Source organism: Papaver somniferum, chromosome 8 (genome assembly GCF_003573695.1).
Source record: "Papaver somniferum cultivar HN1 chromosome 8, ASM357369v1, whole genome shotgun sequence".
Lineage (NCBI taxonomy): Eukaryota > Viridiplantae > Streptophyta > Magnoliopsida > Ranunculales > Papaveraceae > Papaver > Papaver somniferum.
In genome coordinates this window covers 64,607,950-64,629,865 of record NC_039365.1, presented here as the reverse complement: position 1 = coordinate 64,629,865, position 21,916 = coordinate 64,607,950, and the positions used below count along the sequence as shown (strand labels likewise).

The 21,916-nt window shown below is 42.7% G+C and overlaps 1 protein-coding gene across 3 annotated transcripts; it reads left to right on the top strand.

Moving 5' to 3' along the window:
• The first annotated feature begins 274 nt into the window (after positions 1 to 274).
• LOC113301389 (GPI mannosyltransferase 3-like) lies at positions 275 to 7,659 on the top strand. 3 transcript variants are annotated; one of them, XM_026550172.1, is made up of 11 exons: positions 275 to 618; positions 1,695 to 1,866; positions 3,734 to 4,073; positions 4,169 to 4,286; positions 4,373 to 4,477; positions 4,558 to 4,844; positions 5,593 to 5,874; positions 6,161 to 6,362; positions 6,553 to 6,704; positions 6,802 to 6,964; positions 7,039 to 7,659. In XM_026550172.1, exons 3-11 carry the CDS (start codon positions 4,009 to 4,011, stop codon positions 7,120 to 7,122), a joined length of 1,458 nt encoding a protein of 485 aa, XP_026405957.1. In that variant the 5' UTR covers positions 275 to 618; positions 1,695 to 1,866; positions 3,734 to 4,008; the 3' UTR covers positions 7,123 to 7,659. The 3 variants fall into 3 exon arrangements, with proteins under 3 accessions (XP_026405957.1, XP_026405956.1, XP_026405958.1); XM_026550171.1 differs by having other exon boundaries at positions 276 to 618; positions 3,752 to 4,054; XM_026550173.1 differs by lacking the exons at positions 275 to 618; positions 1,695 to 1,866 and having other exon boundaries at positions 3,955 to 4,074.
• The last annotated feature ends 14,257 nt before the right edge of the window (positions 7,660 to 21,916 follow it).

The window sequence follows — 21,916 nt, the reverse complement described above, 5'->3', positions numbered from 1 at the left end:
TAGAAATTTTGTTACCTTCACAAGTCTGAAAAGAACCTTTTTACCACTACAACTACAATCACTATTTGAAATACATCACTAATCCGTATATTCGGAGGCGTTTTTGGACTAAACCATTTTTTCCCCAAAATAAAAGCATTCACTATTTTCCAAGTAATTCCAAGTAATTCGTTGGATCAACATTTAAAATTCAGAATTTGATTGGGGCCGTCCATCTGATAAGGAGTTCGGTATGTTTGCCTTTTTCATCTGCTTACTATTTTCAACGAACACCAGCAACACCTTCACCACTCTCCACCACCACCACCACCTGCGATTCAAAACCAATTCTCCTTAAGTTTCTATAAAAAAAAAAAAAAAAAAAAACTGTTACCACGCCCTCCTCCTCCTTTCCATCACCCTAATTTCGTCAAACATTTACAAAAAGCTTTACCGAGAATCTGAGCTCTCTCTTTCAATTCGATTTCACTTTCAAATCAAGTTTTATCACAAATAACGGGTTCTGCTTCAAATTTCGTTGTCCACAACTTACTTCACTAATTTGAGCAGATTCAGATGATTTGGGATTCACAACTCCGGGGTTTTAAACATCAAACTTTTCGCCAGAATTCCAAATAGGTAAGTTCGATCGTCAATGATAAGATCTACATGATTTTTCTTCTTCTGATGCATGCTTGATGTTTGCTTCAATTTGAACCCGAGCTGTTTGACAAAATACCTGAATGAAAATTATCATTTTGGTTATGTGGGAGTCTCATTTGCTACCACTAAAGTGTCCAGGGATAGATATACTTTTTGCTTTAGTTTTTTTTTTTTTCTGCTACTATTGTCTCCTGCTTCTCTACTCCTGGTTCTTATTGTGAAAGACCACGAGTAGAAAGAACACACATCATCATGGTGTGAGATATCTCACAGCGTCAGTGTAGTGATAAGATAGGTCTGCATATACAATACTTGAACCCCGGAGTAGCAAAAAATGGTTTTGCATCTGAAATACAAATTAGAAACAAGGACGGACAGACATGTTTGAAAAACTTGAATTCTATGTATGATCGCAGGTACTTCAGTAGTTACATGCTCTTCCTATCTATCTGTTGTTAGTCTAGGCACTTTGGTGGATAGTTGGACATTATGCAACTAGCTCAATAATTGAATTATATGTTCACAAAGTTTATATGAAAACCTTTGAAATGAAGAATTTTGCTAACTTCATCATGGAATTTATGTGACTCCGAATGGGTTGCAGATTGTGAGCCTACCTGATAGCTGAGTTATATGCAAAGTGCACATTTGGATTCCAGTGAGCCTTAACTGTTTCCCTGTGTATGTAAAATGTTTGTTATTGATGTTCATAGACAGGTATAGGATTTCAAGTGGTTTAAAGGAATATCTTGCTGTAACAATTTGTGGGCTTTCAAGTGGTTTAAAGGATTATCTTGCTGTAACAATTTATGTTGTTGGTGTCTTATTAGACATGAATTTGCTGTGTTATTAACTAAAGGAGCAAATTTATACAGGGATTCAATTTTACAACTGATTGCGTAATGTCACTAATCAGGCATGAATTTGCTACATTGACCAATGTGACATGAATTTTCTGTTATTGGTGAAGCCCCTTCTAGTTATTCTTATCCTATTATTATTGCTTATATACGCAAGTGATCAACTATCTCTCACAGTTCACATGATTACAGCAGTAGGGTGTGATAATAATCGTAGGAGCTCTAGAATCATAGAAAAACTTCGGCATCATGCATCAACATGGAATTGATCCAGAATTGGCACAAGCTGCTTTATGAGGTAACCAGACATAGATCTCCTTCACAAAGAACAAACAACTGAAAGCTTGAAAGGTACTACAGAAAGGTACTATAGATCTCCTAGTAACCTCTCTCTCAAACTTTCTCGCTACTCGTACGTTTTCTTTCTCATTTATACTGATTTTTTTTTTGTTAGGGTTTTAGTGTGTTCTGTTCTATGAATCTTCCGTTTTTGGTTGTCCACAGCTGAAATAACTTGATTAATCATATTCTTTAGCTTTCACAGAGATATAGCTTAATTATGGTTTTGATTAGGTTTTTTTTTTGTTGTTGTTCTTTCTAGCTCATTATAAGCATAAATGCAAATTGTGGATCATGAAATTATATATTCGAAATCAAATTATCCACAGTCCACACCCATAACTAAATCGGTATAGGGGTTTTCCGAAGTAAGGTTTTTTCTTTTTAAGGAACTAAATTGTGTATTGTCCAGTACCCAAAAATTCATCAATGCCATTGAGTTAAGTTAATGCCGATTAAAATGAGCTGTAATCATGGATTCATGGAATGCCACGGTTAGTCCATGATTGATGTTACAGAATGTTCCTTCAAGAATTTTTGGGTACTGGACCATCTGTGCATGACCATGACATACTATGTAGGTTCTTAATTTGCTGTTAACTCAATGGCATTGATGAATTCACGCCACTAAGTTCTTTAAGAAAGAACCCCTAAGTTGACTTAATGGCATTGAACGGGATTGTGTATTGATGAATTGATGCCATGATGCCATCTTAACTGGTGCAAGAAGAAAATTAGATTTGTTACGTGTATATAATAGGAATTGATTAGACGAATCCTGTCAATAATTAGTATAGGGACTTACTTTTCACTCACCTTTGGCATCTGTTAGTCAATAATCTTTGGTTACAACTTGGTTTTAGAAAGAGCCCTCATTATTAGCTTTAGTTATTGATCAATTATAGTAGAAGCTTAAAGTTGTTGCCAGTATAGTTAACTTTTTATGTTCCTCCCAATAAACTGTTTCCCTTATGCATTTGCTCAAAATGCTAATAAGAGAATTTTTACATCGACGTAATAGGCAAACGCGCAACAAGCTGCGCCGCAAGCCCTTTTTGAATTGCAAAACCTATCCTTTTAAAAACAAACTCTCTCGAACCTATCCTTATGCATTTTATTTTCTTAATTTTAACTCTGCTTAAATCTGGTAGAACTACTTAAAACGTCCAAGTACATTCTGAAATAAGTCCTAGAAGGCTATAGCAGCTGAAAATTTTAATGCTGATTGACTTTCTTAAGCAAATGTATTCTATCCATAACAATGTACAGTGCGATAGCTTAATTCAATCATTCAAGCATGTATTGATGCGACTTCATTAGTATCTGGATTAAGGATGCTTAATTACATAGTGGGTTTTTTTATGAAAATGTAGTATAAGTAGCTCATAAGTAGCTCTATCTTCATGGAGTTACTAGAAAATGTTTGGTAAGTTGGGAAGTGGTGAAGATGATCTTAGAGTGCTAGAGGAAATGCCTCAATGGAATTTCTACTGGATTTTTTTTTCCGTCAGCCCCCACCGTGCAAGCAGTGATCTAGTTAATTTTATATAGAGAAATTTGGTCCTACTAACCCTAATATTCTGGAACATATTAAGGTAAATCCCCTTTTGTGTGTATAAAATTTAATTGCAATGCCGTAGACTCATTGATGAATTTTCTTCAACTTATGACTTGTTCTATTGTTTCGTTTGTGATAGTCTTAGTTAGATAAGTTCGATGCGATCAAATTTGAGCTGTGCTTTTGCGTAATGGCTCCCCAAACTTTATATTATAAGTACATTTTTAAAACTCACGGACATGAATTTGATTTGTTTTCCTGGATTTAAATTTAAATAGATAATATGATATGCTTTGACTTCTTCTTGTCATCTCATGTTCCCTCTTAATTTTAGTCGTTGCACTATGAGCAGTTGAAGAGAGCCCTAACAGGCCTTGGAGGACCGAACCCACGTATATACTTTGCTGATAGGTATAATTATGAAGAGAAAACCATGTTCAGTAGTTCCACCAACTGAAGATCACGATGAGAAACCCAATTTGTTTAAAAGGAAAGACGACGAAACCACCTCTAAGGCTGGCTTCTTTTCATCGTCAAAGCAAATTCTGACATTATGCTTGGTATTCCGGATGGTGAACTCATTGTTGGTGCAAACTTATTTCAATCCCGATGAACATTGGCAAGCACTTGAAGTGGCCCACCGTATTGCATTCGGGTACACTCAAACCAATTCAGTTAAGCTCATTATGATTGGCCGAATCCAACTTTAAAATATTATCAATATATATGTGTTGTGTGATTCTGATGGTTTTAATGAACTAAAAAACAGATATGGGCACTTGACATGGGAATGGTCAAAGGGAATTCGCAGTTACTTGCATCCAATGATGTTTGTCCCTCTATATAAGTTTCTCTCCTTTTTTGGTCTTGATGCTCCCTGGTTCATGGTAAGGGTTTTCTTTCTCCTTTTTTTTTAGATGGAACAGAATATACAGTTGACTAATGGAAAATATATGTCACTGAAATTCTTTAGATTAGAGCACCCCGGCTTTTGCAGTCTGTGATTTCCTCAGTTGGTGATTTTTACTTGTACAAACTTGCTCATCGCATATTTGGCGAGCGTGTTGCGCAGTGGACAGTATCCTTTTGATACATATTCTCATCAACGCATAATTTTTATTTTTTGTTCTATATGTTTTGCCCTTAACTCTCTTTCAGCTCTTTTCTCAATTGGTGAACTGGTTCACATTCTTCTGTTTCACTCGAACCTTATCAAATAACCTGGAGACAGTTTTGACTCTCGTAGGTTTATACTACTGGCCCTCTTTCAGACACTCTTCTAAACATTTTCTTCTGGCTTCAAGAAAATGGGGTTTGGTCATAGCAGCCCTAGCTTGCGCCGTTCGGCCTACTAGTGCTATCACATGGTTGTATGTTGGTCTTTTGGAGCTGTTTGAAACGAAGGATCAAATAAAATTCATATTTCTTGAGATTGCTCCTATTGGGTAAGTGAATGTTCAATCCTATTTTATTGCTGAGAACATGTTTTTGTTGAACTTATTAGTTTTGCATTTATTTCTCCTTTGGATCTGTAAAGTTATGAACCCATGTCCCTTTCATATTAAGCAAAAGCTCATGATAGACAGTATAATTATTTTTGGTGCTCCAATTGGTCAATCAGATGTTAAAGTTTAGTTGGCCAGATGATAGAGTTTAGGTTATATCATCGCGAATTTCTGTCATGCTTGATGTACTAAGTCTTTACCTCGTGCATGGTTTGAATCCTAGCTTGGGTTAGTTGCCTACTACTGAATAATAAAACTCAAGGTCGCGTACCAAGTGATATTCATAAGCGAGCAATGGACCAGGTCTTACACCCGAGTCTAATATAACCTACCTGCAGGATCATGTTGCTAGGAAAAATAGGCAAGTAGGATCATGCTATACTTTTATATTGCATGGCATGCCATATGAACCTGATTGCGATACCCTTAACATAACTCTTAACGGGTAAACTGAAGAGTTTGCATTCAGAAGCATTCTAGATCAGGTAACAATTCACACACTTATAATTTTGTCAGACACATTTCCCTTGGAAAGTCACTTCATACTGGCATTATCAAGGACATTTTATCTGTGGAAATAAATATCGTTAGAGTGCTGGTGCATATCTACTAGACGGTCAGTGAAGGTTTTTCATTTGTAGTTACCATAGACTGCCCATTTCTTATTCTTTTCACCTTTTAATATCAGATTGCTGGTGCTTGGGTTCACATGCTTAGTGGATTGGCTTATGTATGGCTCATGGATATTTGTTCCTGTTAATTTTCTCAAATTCAATTTTCTTTCTTCCGGTGGAGACTATTATGGAACGCACAAGTGGCATTGGTACTTCACTCAGGGTTTTACCGTCATGCTCTTCACATTCATACCCTTCACCATAGCTGGCGTTTTTCAGTCCAGGCAATGGAAGCTTTTTGGCCTGATGGCATGGGTTTTAGGACTTTATAGCGTGCTTGGGCACAAAGAATTCAGGTGCGTATTACAGAGCATTTTGTACATAACTAAGGAAAACTGGACTTTATAGTTTGTAATCTGATGGTATTTATGCAGTCTTTATCAACCACATGGGGATGTGGTGAAGTCTTTCGAGACCAATTGACATTAGATGTGGATTAACAAAGTTAACGTCTTTACAAAATCTTAGTTAATATGTATTTGTTAGAAGCTGGAAAATAAAAATCCTTCTCAAGCTGATTTCATTTGTTTCACTCTGAGCTTTTGTGAATTTCATTTATATATGGATAGACTGGATATGCAGGTTTGTCATGCCCGTGCTACCAATAGCTTTAATGTTCTCTGGATATTCATTAGCGTCACTGCAAGATACTGTCTCTAACGATATTAATAGAAAAATCTCATCAGATTTGCGAAACAAGTGTCCTTCTAGAATGCAGTTTGGTCTATTTTTTCTTCTTGTAACAAATCTCCCAATGGCGTTATATATGAGTTTAGTTCATCAGGTAAAGCAATTCTTAAGCTTGTTATTTACCTTTTCATTTTTCAGTTTCCAAACTGCTTAGCTCACACATAATTTTTTCCATTTTATGGTTTCTTGAGTAACATTTGAAAAGCAAAATCTTTTAGGGTATATTTAGTATATACATTTGTTTCATCTTCTCTTTGATTCTTACCTTTAAGTTTGCCAGACAGAGAGGAAGTGAAGATGTTATGAACTTTTTATCACACGAAGCCCTCGAAGATAGAGTTAAGAGTGTCCTTTTCTTGACTCCCTGCCATGCTACACCATACTATTCCACATTGCATCGCAACTTGCCCATGCGTTTTCTTGATTGCTCTCCAAGGTAACAGCTTTTTAATTTTTAATTTTTTGTACATTGATAAAGTATCATTTTCTCTGGGCAACTTTAATTTATTATTCCAATTTTGCCTTTTATTCAGTGAGAGTAGGGAAACACTTGATGAATCAGATCGTTTCATGATCGACCCAGTTGGATTTTTGTCTGATATGGTAAAGGGTTGGGCTGTACCTAGTCACATAGTATTATTTGATTCCCAAGAAAAACAACTCAAGGAATTTCTGATCTCCCATTCATTTATAGAGGTAAGATAAAAACCTGCTATTACTTCGTTCTGGTGCTTTTTTTCTTGTGCTGAATCTCGTTAATTTATTTGCAGATAAAAAGGTTTTTCCATGCTCACTTCAAGGTTGACCGAGAGCTTCAAGGATCCATTGTTGCGTACACCCTAACAAGCCAATAGTTTATCAATGTAACCTTTCGCATTTGTCAGATTAAATTACCTTAAATTATCTAAACCAACTGATTATTAGCAAGTTAGTTTTGTTAGTTTTCAGTTCTGTATGAAGTCGGAGTGTTTGAAGGGATGTCGAGACTAGAATGAAAATTTAATTTTAGTTTCATCCGAAGAATCCTTTGTAATGTATGAGAGAGTTGCAACGAGTCTTTTTGGTTTATTAAGTTTTGTATGTCAAAAGAAAAAATGTTAATCAGTAATGGCTGTAATTGATGGAATGAGTTGTCAGAAAAAATGTAGCAGTAAAATGTACACAAGAAAAGAAGAGACTCGGGAAGGAATTGAATCCCAAAGCCTGGATGAGTTTGGCTTTGCCTAGAACGTACGTGGGACTTTATAAATCTTAGGAAGTTCAATTTGGCACTTCTTACCAAAATGGCATGGAGAATAGTTTTTTTTTTTTTTTTTGAAACCGAATGGTTTGATTTGATTAAACTCGAGTGTTTACATATGATTTTATTTTTCTATTTTGGCACATAACTACGTTGCCAGAGATCAAGGTAGTTAATTTCGGATTCCGGTTTATCTCGGTCCCGAGCGAGACACTGGTACAACGTTGTCTCGGGGAGATTCCGTTTTCAAATTTCGGTGTAATTTCGGTTCCAACTTTTATAATAAGAAGTGTTTGTTGGCAGGTTCAATTAATTCCAATCCTAGTTTGAGTCAGACTAGAAGATTGAGGGAGTATTGACCCACTTAAAAGAAACATAGTATTAGTAAATCTGGTTGTTCACCTTCCTCATCATCAACACCAAATGATAATTTTAGGTCAAGAAATTCAAACACAACAACAAGCAATAATACTAGTGAGTGAATTAATCTGTTTAATTTTTGTACTTGAGATTAATCAACTCAATTTAAAAAAAAATTATATATATATATTCCGGCCAAAATTCCGACCGAAAAACGCGTTTCCGGCCGAAATTTTCGCAAAGATTTCGTCCGGCCGAAATTAACAAAATCTAGTCTTCTTGGACCGAAATCCGGAATTTCGCCGAAATTTCGGTCAAGATGGCCGAAATCGACTACATAGCCAGAGACTAAAACTTGAAAAGAAACTTCGAATATCAAGGATCGTATTCCTGATTCTCCAGTCTGAATTAATGTTGTCTTTATTCACTGCATCCGCTACAAGGTTCGAGTCTAGCTAAAATTCCACTCATTCCAGATGTAAGTCTCTTGCCCATTGAACTGCTTCCCACAATGCTCTGCATTCAGTTTTCTCTGGATTCAGCGCCTCAGCTAGATAGATGCACTTTGATCCCCTATGAAAACCTGCAAAATCACGCAAGAGTAGACCGATGCCACCAACATTATTGAGATAAGATCCATCTGAGTTAATTTGAAAACAGTCTCTAATGGGCGGGATCCAATGAGAGTTAATACTACTGCGACGGGGGAACTGTTTGTTTTAATTACCTCCTGATTTTGAAGTGATAATTTTTTTTCCCTCATAACGAAGCTGCTTTTTTTTTAGAGTGGGAAAACTCCTGAGTCTTGTGACAACTCCCCCGTACGGATCATCCGAGTCAAGAAGATCATACCGGTATGCTTTTTACTGTCGAACGGATATTTGCTTGCCACCATCAATAGGAAACAAAGAGAGATTTTCTTTTGTGCAGAGGTACCCGGTTGGAACTTGCGTGACCGTGGTTGATGACGACGATCTGGCCACACCTCTTCCTTCAAACTCGAGTACACCAATTGCTGCAGACCTGGAAAATGCTGATTTGGGTATTTCCTGCTACGAATATCCCAATACAGGTTTGTCGTTCGATATCCACATGAAGTGTTTTTTCTAGCTACCGAAGTGTAGGTAGGTTCTTAGTGCGGAAGGAGTTCGTGGCTTTGTACACGAAAATATGGAGAAGATATGGCCACATCGCAACCAGGAACGTGGTGCAACATTGCTCGTCTGCGTTAGTCACCACAGTGAACTTCCTTCTTCCCATGATTGTCGAAATAGAAGGCACATCCATTCGCGACGTTACTGAATGAACCATTGAAAAGTGGGAGAATATGGTACCTACCTGTGAATCCCTGGAGTTTAACATCAGTTGGATGCGGCACCGTCTTGACATTGTCAAAGTTGATCGAGCCGGCCTCCTTGCCAACGTTGTTCCTGCTACAAAGGCCATTTTGGAAGAGGAGAAGCCTCTGACTGCTGAATCTCAAAAGGTGGAACAGGCAATCTGGGATTTGAAGAGTATGACTGAAAGTACCAAAACAGACTGAAGATGATGCTTTCAAGAAACTACAACTTGTTAGATGGCCTTTTCTGAGTTGTTATTTTGAATATGCAGCCATGAGAACGTCTGATTTTTATTTTGGGTTCTGAATTTTTTTTTTAATTGTACTGGTGTTTGGGAAAGAGTAAATGGAATTTTCATTAATACGTCTTGACTAAATGAAATTTTGATAACTCAGACATGAGGGAGAAAGGAAAAGAAATGCCTGGCCGACCGCTTTATGAAACGACGAGAGGTGGAGCAATGGTGAGGCGTCGTATGCCTTGAGCCATTTTCCATTTATGACCGCTTCTAACTTGCCTCCATCTTCTTTGACAATCTTGTAGTGCCCACTATTGTAGGCTTTGGTGACCATATAAGGTCCCTCCCATTTTGGAGAGAATTTTGGTGCGGACTTGCCTTGGTGAATGTGCTTGGCAGTCTTCAACACCATATCTCCTGCTTGAAAGATTCGAGGTTTTACGGCTTTATCATATGCTCTGGAGACCCTATTCCTGTACGTCTGAGTATGTTCTTCTGCCTTAGTTCTCTTGGAGTCTAGATTATCTAGCTCCTCTATTCTGGCATTCGATGCCTCAGCCTCATTCCATTGGACTCCACTTGCTGCCGCAATCCTAGCCGACGGAATCTTGATCTCTGCCGCGAGGATTACATCTGCACCATAGACGGGAGAATAGGGAGAAACGCCAGTAGAGCTTCTAGGTGCCACCCGATATGCCCATAGTGCCATGGCAGTTGCTCGTGCCATGTCCGAGGGTTATCGTGTACTGTCCGACTGAGAATCCGAATTAAAGTCTTGTTGGTGCTCTCGTCTTGCCCATTCCCTTGAGGATAGTAAGGAATGGAGAAGACTTGCTTAATTCCATATTCCTCGAGTAACTCTTGTACTTGTTTGTTGGCGAAGGGAGTGCGTTATCAGTAATTATGTGCTTAGGCACGCCAAACCGACAAATGATGTACTCCTTAATAAAGGCTGCAATTGTCGCTCCAGTAGTCCCTCGTATAGGAATGGCTTCAACCCATTTAGTAAAGTACTCCGTTGCGGTTATGATATACTCATGCTGCTTTGAAGATGGGGGGTTAATCTTCCCAATGATATCAAGTCCCCAACTGTAAAATGGCCACGGAATAATCACCGATTACAGGGGAGTGGAAGGTGTGTGGATGAGGGTCCCGTGAATTTGGCATTCGTGGCACCTTTGAACAAACGCTGCTGGATCGTCTTCCATAGTCGGCCAGTAGTATTTCTTGTGTATCTAGAGGAATAGTTTCTTCTTCCCTTGGTGTTCAACTTCATGCGCCTACTTTAACATAATTGGGATTTCCGCCTTTGCGAGGCATCGTACAAGATCACCTCCAAATCTCTTACGGTACAGGGTTCCTTCATGAAATACAAATCTTTTGGCTCTTTGCTTCATCTTGGCTGCGTCCTTCTTATTGGAAGGGGGCATACCGTTGCGGAGGTAATTGACATACGGCTCTTTCCAGTCCCCAACGTGGTCAATGTTAAAGATCTCTAATTGATGTGGCGGTGCTTGACGCTTGGAGCAAGACCCCTGGATCAATCGAGATTGAGCCTCCATATCCATCCAATAGTAGCCAAGGCATTGAAGACGACGGTAAAGAGTTACCACCAACGTTTGTCCACAAATATCGCCATGAACGTGGTTAAGCTGTAGCTGTGCTTCTTCACTGCCGAGACATCTCGACAGGGAGCCATCTGGGTTCCGATGATATAACACTCCGTGAAGCATGAAGAAATTTTGTAGGGTTTTGAGACTAACCTTTCCTTGGGAAAGCGAACTGTTGATCTCTTGGATAATCGGTGTCCTCCAATCTTTGGCTTCATCATGCTTGGACTGTAAGAGCCATGTCGACGCTACAGTCCGTCTCCTCACTGTCAAGGTTTCTTATAAACCTTCGAATTGCAGCTTCGAGGCCAATGTGGCTAGGAAATCAGCGTGTTTGTTGTTGCTTCGACCGACATGAGTTATGGTTGCATCAACGAAGTAATTCAATAACTTTTGCGCCTCAGATCTATACGGAGCCAGTATTATCTCTTTTAGTGCATATACTCCTTTCACCTGGTTAACCAGTAACTTAGATTCACCTCTTACTTCCAGGTGCGTGGAGCCTGATTGTTTGGCCAGTAACAGCCCTATGAGAAAAGCTTCATATTCCGCTGAATTATTGGTGCACTGAAAGTCCAGCTTGAAGGAATGCGAAAAGACTTCACCAGTTGGAGACACCAGAACTACGCCCGCTCCTCCAGTATTATTGCTAGGGGTGGCATAACCATCAAAATATAGTATCCACTCATCTTCTTTGACAAAAGAGATTTCCGCAAATTCTCCATGAAGGTCTTCATGCAGTGCGGTGATTCCTTCTCCCGGGAAAGCTACTAGTAAATCCGCGACTGCTTGTCCTTTAATGGCCCTTGGGGAAGCGCATGTTATATCTAGCTCTGACATTTGGAGGAGCTATTTGGCCGGCCTTCCCATCAAGGCCGGTTTTGAAATCAAAAATTTGACAGGGTCAGCCTTGGATATCAGCACCACTTTGTTTGACAACAAATAATGCCTAAACTTCTGAATGGAGTGAATTAGGGCTAAGCACGCTTTTTATGCCTTAGGATATCTGAGTTCAGCATCCCTCAAAGTTCGACTGAAATAGTATATAGGATGTTCAATTCCTTCATCATATTCTTGGGCGAGGAGAGCTCCAACGACAGTATCACTGAAAGTAGTGTAGAGACACAATGGTATTCCTTGTATAGGATATTTCATGACTGCTGGGGATGACAATATTTGTTGTATCTTCCGAAACGCCTCTTGCTGTAGCGTGGTCCAGACGAAACTTGCTCCTTTCTTCAGTAAGGGGTTGAACGAAGCGATAAGCTGGGCTAAACCAGGTATAACACGCCGAATGTAATTTCCCTTGCCCATGAAGCTCTGGAGTTCTTTCACCATTCGAGGAGGTGGCATCATGTGGATGGCTTGGGTCTTGGTTGGGTCAACCTTGATTTCCTCAGTATTCACTTGGAATCCCAAAAATTTGCCTGAAGAGACGCCGAAATCACACATCAAAGGGTTCATTTTCAGTTTGTACTCGCGACATCTTTCAAACACTTGCCGCAGAACCTCTGTGTGTGCCGCTCAGGTTTTTGATTTGACGACTATGGCATCCACGTAATCCTCAACTTGCTTATGCATCATGTCGTGGAAAATTGCAGTCATGGCGCGTTGGAAAGTAGCGCCAGCATTTTTCAAACCTAAAGGCATCACGGTATAATAAAAATTTCCGAGGGGGGGTCGAAAAGCTGTCTTACTTGCGTCATGCTCATACATCTTTATCTGATTGTAGCCGTTGTACCCGTCCATGAAGGAGAACATGCCATGTCCACTAGTGGCGTCTACCAGCATATCAATGTTGGGAAGAGGAAAGTCATCCTTGGGGAAGCATTTTTTCAGATCCCTAAAATCGACACAACACCTGATTTGACCGCTCTTCTTCTTTACAGGAACCACATTGGCCAACCAGGTAGGATGGTGAATGGGTTTGATGAAACCAGCGGCTAGGAACTTCTGAATCCCGGTCTTGATTTGTTCCTCCACATCGTGTCTGAACTGCCTTGGAGATTGCTTGACTGGTTTGGATCTGGGTATTATATGTAGATGATGAGTGACCAGTTTTTCATCCAAGCCAGGCATTTCCTCGTACGTCCATGCGAATACATCTTGATATTCCTTAAGAAGTTTCACCAGTTTTGTGCGTTCATCTGTACATAGAGTCGAGCTGATGGAGACGGGCTGCGGGGATTCTTCACTTCCGATGTTGACAATCTCGAGCTCATCTGTGGCGGAATTTGTGCCGTCTTGCAACTGTCGCGGAGCGTCTGGTACTTCTTCTTGTGGTTTGTCATTATGATTGCATTCCATTGGGCAGAGAGACTGGATGGTAGTTTCCCGTGCTAATTGCTAACAACGGCATCGATATACGGTTTTCCCTTTTTCATCACGACTTTCAATAAAAGCCCGCTCCCTTTTTGTATGAGGATGATCCACACTTCCGTTTGATAAGGGGGAATTGGTGTGCCTTGTCGGTGGAGGTGTGCCGTGAGATTGGGTCCCTTTGTTTAGGGACGCGAGTCTGTCCTCCTCCTCAATTGACAAACATGTAGGGAGTCGAGTGCAATAAACCTTGCCTGACGAGTTTCGTGAACTTTCCCTTGGCTCGAACATCTCCACGCCACAAATTGGTGCATAAGGAGACAATGACGCGGGAATGCGGACAACTTCTTTGTTCAGCATGGTTTTCAGGCATTGGTGATACGTTGAAGGTATGATCCTGTTATTATGGATCCACGGTATTCCCAGTATCATGTGGTAGTCCGGCTCTTTCTCTATTATTTCGAATTTTACCTTCGACTGGACTGGTCCTACTTACAGATTCAGACTGATATGTCCATACGTGCTGGTTTGGTTTCCTTCGAAATCTGTCATTGTGGTAGGCTGCCGTACGATTTTATTTGGATACACCTTGGTTGTCATGAGTGTTCTAAGAGTAATAACATTCGAGGATCCTCCCGTGTCGATGAGAGCTCTCTTGAATTCTGAATCCTTAATGGGTGTTGTGACATGTAGGGATCTATTATGACCTTCTTCTTCCATCATGTCGTCTTCGGTAAATGTAACATTGTTGACGGACATCTATGACATTCTTGAGGTCTCTGGATGTGAAGGAGCCAAACGCGCATCTAAAGATATTTGATTGATTGCAGAAAACGTCTCTGCTCGCTGATCTTTTGAAAGGTGTAGAACCCCCCTTAATTTTTCTACCAAAGAGGTTGCTTCCTGGTCCACTGGCCTCTGGTTGGTGGTGAAATTGTTGATCTGAGGGTGATCGTCCGGGACGTCAGTCCCCAGCGTTGGAATTTCTGGGACAGGTGAGCCGCTCAAATATGACATGAATCTGACAAGAAAACTAAGTATGTTATTTATCGCTCCCTTCATCAGGTCCATGTTCCTTGTGTAGATCTCCTAGACTCGTGCCAACTCGACCAATCTTGGGATTTCTTCATTGATTGCTCCATTAGATATAATGTTGAAAGGAGGGATATCACCATTCGCCAGGTTTTTGAATGGAATTTGGATTTATAGAATCAGTTCTAAGACCGGCCATATTTTTGAAATTGGAATTGCAACCGAGAGATTAATCTCCCACTGGTCGCCGGTTATTTATGGGTAAAAACTGTTTCTGCTGATTTTTGGTAAATTTGGGTGTGTGGATGAGAAACGAATCTAAACCTAAAACAAATGCACTGCACGGGAGTACTTTATATTCGAGAGATCAATCTGTACAATCCTGGCCTAAACCAAGAAATGACCGTTCCACTCTTGCTTCGGTCACAAAATGAAGGAGAAGGGTTGGTCTTAGGGAGGTGTTTGAGGGTGAAAACGGTTTCTGCTGATTTCGGTAATTTCGCGTGAGTGGGTGAGAAACGAGTCTAAACCCTAAACAATGTACTGCAAGAGAGTACTTTAGATTCGAGAGATCAATCTGTACAAATCCGGCCTAAACCAAGAAATGTCCGTTCCAGACTTGCTTCGGTCACAAAGAGGAGGAGAAGGGTTGGTTTTGGGGAAGGAAGCGAAGAGAGTGTTGAGACCAGAATAGTCGGTTCTGGAAGAGTAGTTGTTTGACTTGTATCAGAAAGTGAAAGCTAACAGATGGGAAAGCTAACAAGTGATTTCTGAGTGTTGTATGTTCCTGACCGAAAACTTGTTGTTCGGTGGAAATAGGTAATGCCTATTTATACAAGTCGAAGTGAAACGTACTCTGGTCTCATTAAGAAATGGAAAACGGGTGAGTAAATGGGAGGAGGTGGTAACTGGAAACGCTTGGAATTGATGTTCCATAAAAGAAAGCGTTTCACCATTACTCCCTGCATTTACTAACCGCCTCATCCTTATGACACTTTCTTATAACGAGCGTAGTGTACGCCGCACGCTGTAAACCGCCAAACCAATACCCAATGAGCATCCCCCAGTTTGTGACATGTGTTGATGTCTCGAGTGTTTTCGTGGAAAACATGTAGCATGTTGTTGTTGTCTGGCAAGTTGAGCTTGGGAGACTTGCCGGCTCGGTGGTGACCTTCAACGGTCGAGATTTTGCATCTTAAGAGGAAGGTAGCCGTTGATTATTGCAACCTTTCGTTTGGTAGCCAGTGGCATGAAAGTATGATCAGTATGGCTTTAATGTGTCCCAGTTTAGGCGCGGCCAAAAGTTAGGGTTTTGGCTTTGTTTAGGCGCGACCAAACTAGGGCCAAAGGTTGTTATGCGTTAACTGGTAACCTTGGACGGCTATGATATGCATCTTAGATGAAAAGTGTCCGTTGATTGTTGCAGACCTTCGTTTTGGTAGCCACATAGGGAAGGCCGGCATGGTATGGCGCGTCAAGGTGGTTGGCATGACATGCCTTGGCGCGGTTTGGCATGTCCAAAACTAGGGTTTTGGGCCAAAGGTTACCATGCATTGTTTGGCGACCTTGGACGGCTAGGATTTGCATTTAGGATGGAAGGGTGGCCGTTGATCGTCGCACGCCTTCTTTTTGGTAGCCGCAAGGGGAAGGCCGGCATGGTATGGCACGGCAAAGTGGTTCGCATGCCATTGGCACATGTGGCATGGCATGCCTTGGCGCGGTTTGGCGTGGACAAAACTAGGGTTTTGGGCCAAAGGTTACCATGCGTTGTTTGGCGACCTTGGACGGCTAGGATTTGCATCTAGGATGGAAGGGTGGTCGTTGATCGTTGCACGCCTTCGTTTTGGTAGCCGCATAGGGAAGGACGGCATGGTGTGGCGCGGTAAGGTGGTTGGCATGCCATTGGCACATGTGGCATGGCATGCCTTGACGAGGTTTGTCGTCGCCAAAACTAGGGTTTTGGGCCAAAGGTTACCATGCGTTGTTTGGCGACCTTGGACGGCTAGGATTTGCATCCAGGATGGGATGGTGGCCGTTGATCGTCGCACACCTTCGTTTTGGTAGCCGCATGGGGAAGGCTGGCATGGTGGGGCCAAGGACAATGGCGCGAATGGCTTGGCATAGTGGGGCCAAGGGTTTGGCATGCCATTGGCGCTTGGTGAAGCTACCATGGTTGGGGACAAGGAAAGGTGCGGTTGGCTTGGCATAGTGGGTCCAAGGGTTTGGCACGGGCGGCTTGGCATGCTGGGGCCAAGGAAAGGTGCGGTCGTCTTGGCATGGTGGGGCCAAGGGTTTGGAATGCCATTGGCGCATGCTGCGGCTAGCATGGTTGGGGCCAAGGCAAGGTGTGGTTGGCTTGGCATAGTGGGGCCAAGGGTTTGGCATGCCATTGGTGCATGGTGTGGCTAGCATGGTTGGCATGCCTTGGCGCGGTAGACGTGGCTGACATGGTTTGCCATTGGCAGAGTGGTGCGGCTGGCATGGTTGGCATGCCTTGGCGCGGAGATGTGGCGGGCATGGTTTGCCATTGGCACAGTGGTGCGGCTGGCATGGTTGGCAAGCCTTGGCGCGGAGATGTGGCTGGCATGGTTTGCCATTGGCACGGTGGGGCGGTTGTCATGGTTGGAATGCCTTGACGCGGAGACGTGGATGGAATGGTTTTCCATTGGCACGGTGGTGCGGATGGCATGGTTGGAATGCCTTGGCGCGGAGACGTGGCTGGCATGGTTTGCCATTGGCACGGTGGTGCGGCTGGAATGGTGGGCATGCCTTGGCGCAAAGACGTGGCTGGCATGGTTTGCCATTGGAACGATGGTGCGGCTGGCATGGTTGGCATGCCTTGGCGCGGAGACGTGGATGGCATGGTTTGCCATTGGCACGGTGGTGCGGTTGGCATGGTTGGCATGCCTTGGCGCGGAAATGTGGCTGGCATGGTTTGCCATTGGCACGGTAGCGTGAGAATTAGGTTTTGGTATAGATGATGTCGGTCAATGCTAAAGGTTCTGCCGTGGAATATTCATATTTAGAAAAAAGGCACCCTGGTAATTCTTACATAAGCATGCTGATTGGTTCAATAAATGCGCTAATGGTCATAGTGACGTCATGTCGGATGTGCGGTTTTATGATTTTAACCCTAAGCTAAAAACCACCATCAACATTAAGTCCCCTGCTTAGCTCGGAACAGGAGCATTGTTGCGAAGTAAGCATAAGATGGTGACAGGCAAAGACAGAATCGAAATGACAAGTCGTTGAAAGAAATGGCAAAGAAGACACGGCTAACCTTTTTCGAGAGGTAAGGAGAGTTCGTGATTCTCGTGTTGGGAAGCTTTGCGTAGATTCTGCTCGTGGTACTGCAGGTTAGGTTGCGGGGTGGTAGAGGCCGTTTGAGATGCAAGTTGTTGGCCTCGATCTGGAATGGTTGCGCGTCTTGTTGGCTAGGCTTTGGAACGCGGGGCGGATCTGCTAGCATAGACTTGGCGTGAGGGGAAGCCGCTGGCATTGTATCGGCTTGGGATTAGCCGCCAGCATTGGTCAGCTTTGATTTGGAGCCGTTAGCACTTGGTTGGCTTGGAATGAGAGTCGTCAGCATTGGTCGTCTTGAAATGGAGCTGCTTGCATTGCTCGGCTTGGAGTGGATCTAGATTGAGTTCCTTGGAAGGATGGCGACTGGCTTCAGTTCCGTGGGATGATGGCAACTTTGTCTGAATTAGGGTTTGGCATGCTGAAACCCTAATTAGCGCCTTTACTAGAATCTCCGTAGAATTCTCGTACAAACTCGGGTTTTGACGGTCCGCCCCTCCATTCTAAAGGGAAAAGAATTTCCTATTTCCCCACGAGGGAATATTTAGGTTTTGAGCTCGTTCGGGAGGTGAAAACAGCTCGATAGTAAATTTCAGGAAGAATTGCGGGCCCGTGGAATGATGGAAGCTTGCTTTAGTTCCGTGGGGAAGATAATGACTTGCTTTGGGAAGATAACAACTTGCTTTAGTTCCGTGTGAAGATGATGACTTGCTTTGGGAAGATAACAACTTGCTTCAGTTCCCTGGGAAGGTGGCGACTGGCTTCGGGAAGATAACAACTTGCTTCAGTTCCATGTGAAGCTGACGACTGGCTTCAGGAAGATAAAAACTTGCTTCAGTTCCCTGGGAAGGTGACGACTGGCTTCAGGAAGATAACAACTTGCTTCAGTTCCATGGGAAGCTGACGACTGGCTTCAGGAAGATAACAACTTGCTTCACTTCTCTGGGAAGGTGACGACTGGCTTCGGGAAGGTAACAACTTGCTTCATATTTTAGCATGCTGCAACCCTAATTAGTGCCCCTTACTAGAATCGTTGTAGAATTCTCGTATGAACTCGAATTTTGACGGTCCGCCCCTCCATTCTGAACGGAAAAGAATTTCCTATCTCCCAACACGGGAATATTTAGGTTTTGAGCTCGTTCGGTAGGTTAAAACAGCTCGACAGTAAAATTCAAGAAGAATTGCGGGCCCGAGGTGGCATAGTCGCGCCCAGTTATCCGTTTCATGGAGAAAGAAGGAATATTTATTTTGCTCAAACTCTAGAAACTCCGTCTGCATGAAAAGAGATATTGACCTTCTTTTGTTTTCTGTTGCCCGTCCGGATCCGCGCCTTCGTCTGCAGTGTTTCTCAAATGGATTCCAAAATTTACCGAACTCTGTCGCATTCTCGGGACGGATAGATGAAATATGTGTTCGGAAACGACCATTTTAGGGCTAATATTGGAGATTGTGTTTACGTTGTCGGTAAATCCTCAGCTTTAGGTTGTTCAGTGCCTGGATTTTCTGACCGTGATGATGATGTGATGTGAATGCTTGTACGGTCGAAATCTTCCGACGCCACTGGATAAAATAGATGAGTTGGGAGACGTTCCGTTGCCGATGTATTGCTATCAAAGTCTTCAAGGACTTTGTTCCAAGCAACATCCTTCAAACCATCTTCTGAATCTTGGGATATCCTATGGAATGGGATGCGGTGAGCAGTCTCCAGTTATACTTCTGTTTCATCCGATGGTCATGGCCGAATATGTGAATGTATCTTTGTGGCGTGCTTTTGGAGTCTTCGGTGCATATATACGGCTTCATGTTGAGAAATTCTTGCGTAAAACTTCGACAGTGATGATGTTGAAATTAGAAATAACTTGGTTGAGGGGAGTGAAAGTGTCCCATGTTGGTAGTCCCCATGTGTAGCATACTTTCATTGCATCCCCTTGAATCCACGTCCACGGGATTTGATGCAAGCTTATTGTACTCTTCTGGATGTGATGCCGAGATGCTCAGAATATCATATGGATGAAATACTCTGGATAGCGAAGAGGTAGAAAATGATAGAGTTATATTATTTATCGTGGCTCCCTCTGTTTCTTCAGGAAAATGTTTCATTCGCGTCTCTGGAGTTATCTCACGAATCTTTTATGGTCGTCGGAATGGACTGCGATGAGCAGTGCCCAGTCACGCTTTTCTTTAGTTTCTGAAGTTGTTTCCCCTGGGATAGCTTGGGATCCGCCGCGACCTCGTAGAGTGTTGCAGGCGTCTTCTAAACAGAGAGGTGATGATATTCTTACGCTACACCATTGGAGAGCAGATGGCTTTGTCGTGGCTATGACCTTTGGTTGACCGTGTATTCTGAGCTTTGACAGCAAAGGGATTCCGTGTAGATTCCCAGTCCCCAAGTGTGGTTTGCATGTTTCCATCTTGTGTGATCGGTGGGTTGACCATGATAAGGATATCACCATCGTGTGTTCGTACTTGTGATTTTGTTACTTCTTCCGCGTGCAACTAAAATATGGAGGAGTACGGGTTACCTTTACAGTGATTGTTTCCATGGTAAAGCTCTGGATGGTATCAACAAACGGGAGACAACAGTTCTTGGCAGCAGATGTGATCATAAGAGACTGTCCATCGAAGTAAAGGGATTGGCTGGATGCGTAAGCGTGCAAACTGTCTATGACTACAAGCTTTCGTGGAATGGAACAAATGGTGGTCAAGTTTATGGAAATTTGCTCGTTGCGATCATGGTCCTTGGCATGGGGAGTGTGGTGGCACGAAACTTGGAAGGAAGGAGTGGCGATTACAGCACGATCCTCGGCAAGGAAGAGTGGCTACGACAAGATCCTTAGAAAGAAGGAGGCGTTGAAGTGGCTTCGGTTCTTGAAGAGGACGTTGAAACTTATGAAGCAAAAAAACTGAAGTTTCTTCTTCGGATCCTGGAGCATCTTATGGAGAGAATGCTGAAGCGGAGCGACTGTTGAAGCGAACGTTAAAGCGGAGCGGCTGCTGAAGCGAACGTTGAAGCGGAGCCGCTGCTGGAGGATGTTGAAGCGGAGAGGCTGCGTCAATCAGTGTGCTGTAAAGCTGGACACCCTTCAATAAAACAGTGGTTAGGAGCCCCCAGTTCCATCTATCAATCGTGCTTTCCAAGAGAAGTTGGGGTTTGGGAACGACTTCCTGGCTGGAAACAGCTGCTTTCCTGATGATGTGAGTTTGAGGGTTGCAAATATGACTTGACGTTGCGCCTTGGGGAAATATAAAATCTCACATAAATGTTTCACCATATACTGCACGATTTTGCGGGCGAAGTCCCCAGAAATCATGCATCTCCTGACAGGAAAAGAGCCTTTGTGAACTCAGGGGGGTTGCTGATTTTCTTTGCTTCAATTTTGGAGAAGTCGTTCCTGATCTTCACGGGCGATGAAACTGGATTGTTGATTCCCTTCTACTGGACATTCAAGTGCAACGCTGGAAGGATGCAAGATGCTAGCGCTGGGAAGATGCAGGCTGCCGGCGCTGGAAAGACGTAAGCTGTCAGCACTGGGAAGATGTAAGTTTCCGGTGCTGGAAGGACGCAAGCTGTTAGCACTGGATCGGCTTGGAACGGGCGTTGGCTTGGCGTGGACGCTGGCTTGTACTTGGTATGGCGCGGATTGTTGGTTGGGCATGGCGCGGACTGTTGGCTTGGCACGGCGCTGGTTTAGCGTGGCGCGGACTTGTTCTTGAGGGCCCAGTTGCCTCTTCCAATACGTAGCTCAAATAGGAAACCCTTTCCTTATTCAAATTCCAAAAGTGCCTATGAAAAGGGTTGGCTCTCCTTTTTATCTCGTACCTTTGTTCTCACGTCCTGTGTTAGCGGTAGCAGTAAAGTGGGCAAGCATATTCCATCTATGTACTCCAGCGTTTCTCTTTCAATTCGTTTTCTTGTTTTTTTGTGTTGGTGCAAACCATAGCAATAGGTATGCATGCCTCCCATAAATCTGTAGAAATATTGTTCTTCTGAACTGGTGTAAACCCTAGCCGTGGGCATGCCATTCATAAACTTGTAGAAATACTTCATCATAAACAATTCCTCTTCGATATCACCGTAGTAACGTCAGCTACCTCAGGAATAGTGACGTGACGGGTAATCATTATTATGCAAAGTAGACACGTACGGGTAGGTGGCTGTGTTTTTTTTTTCTTTTAAACGCAAACAAAGCGCCTGGTTTATGGTTTGAT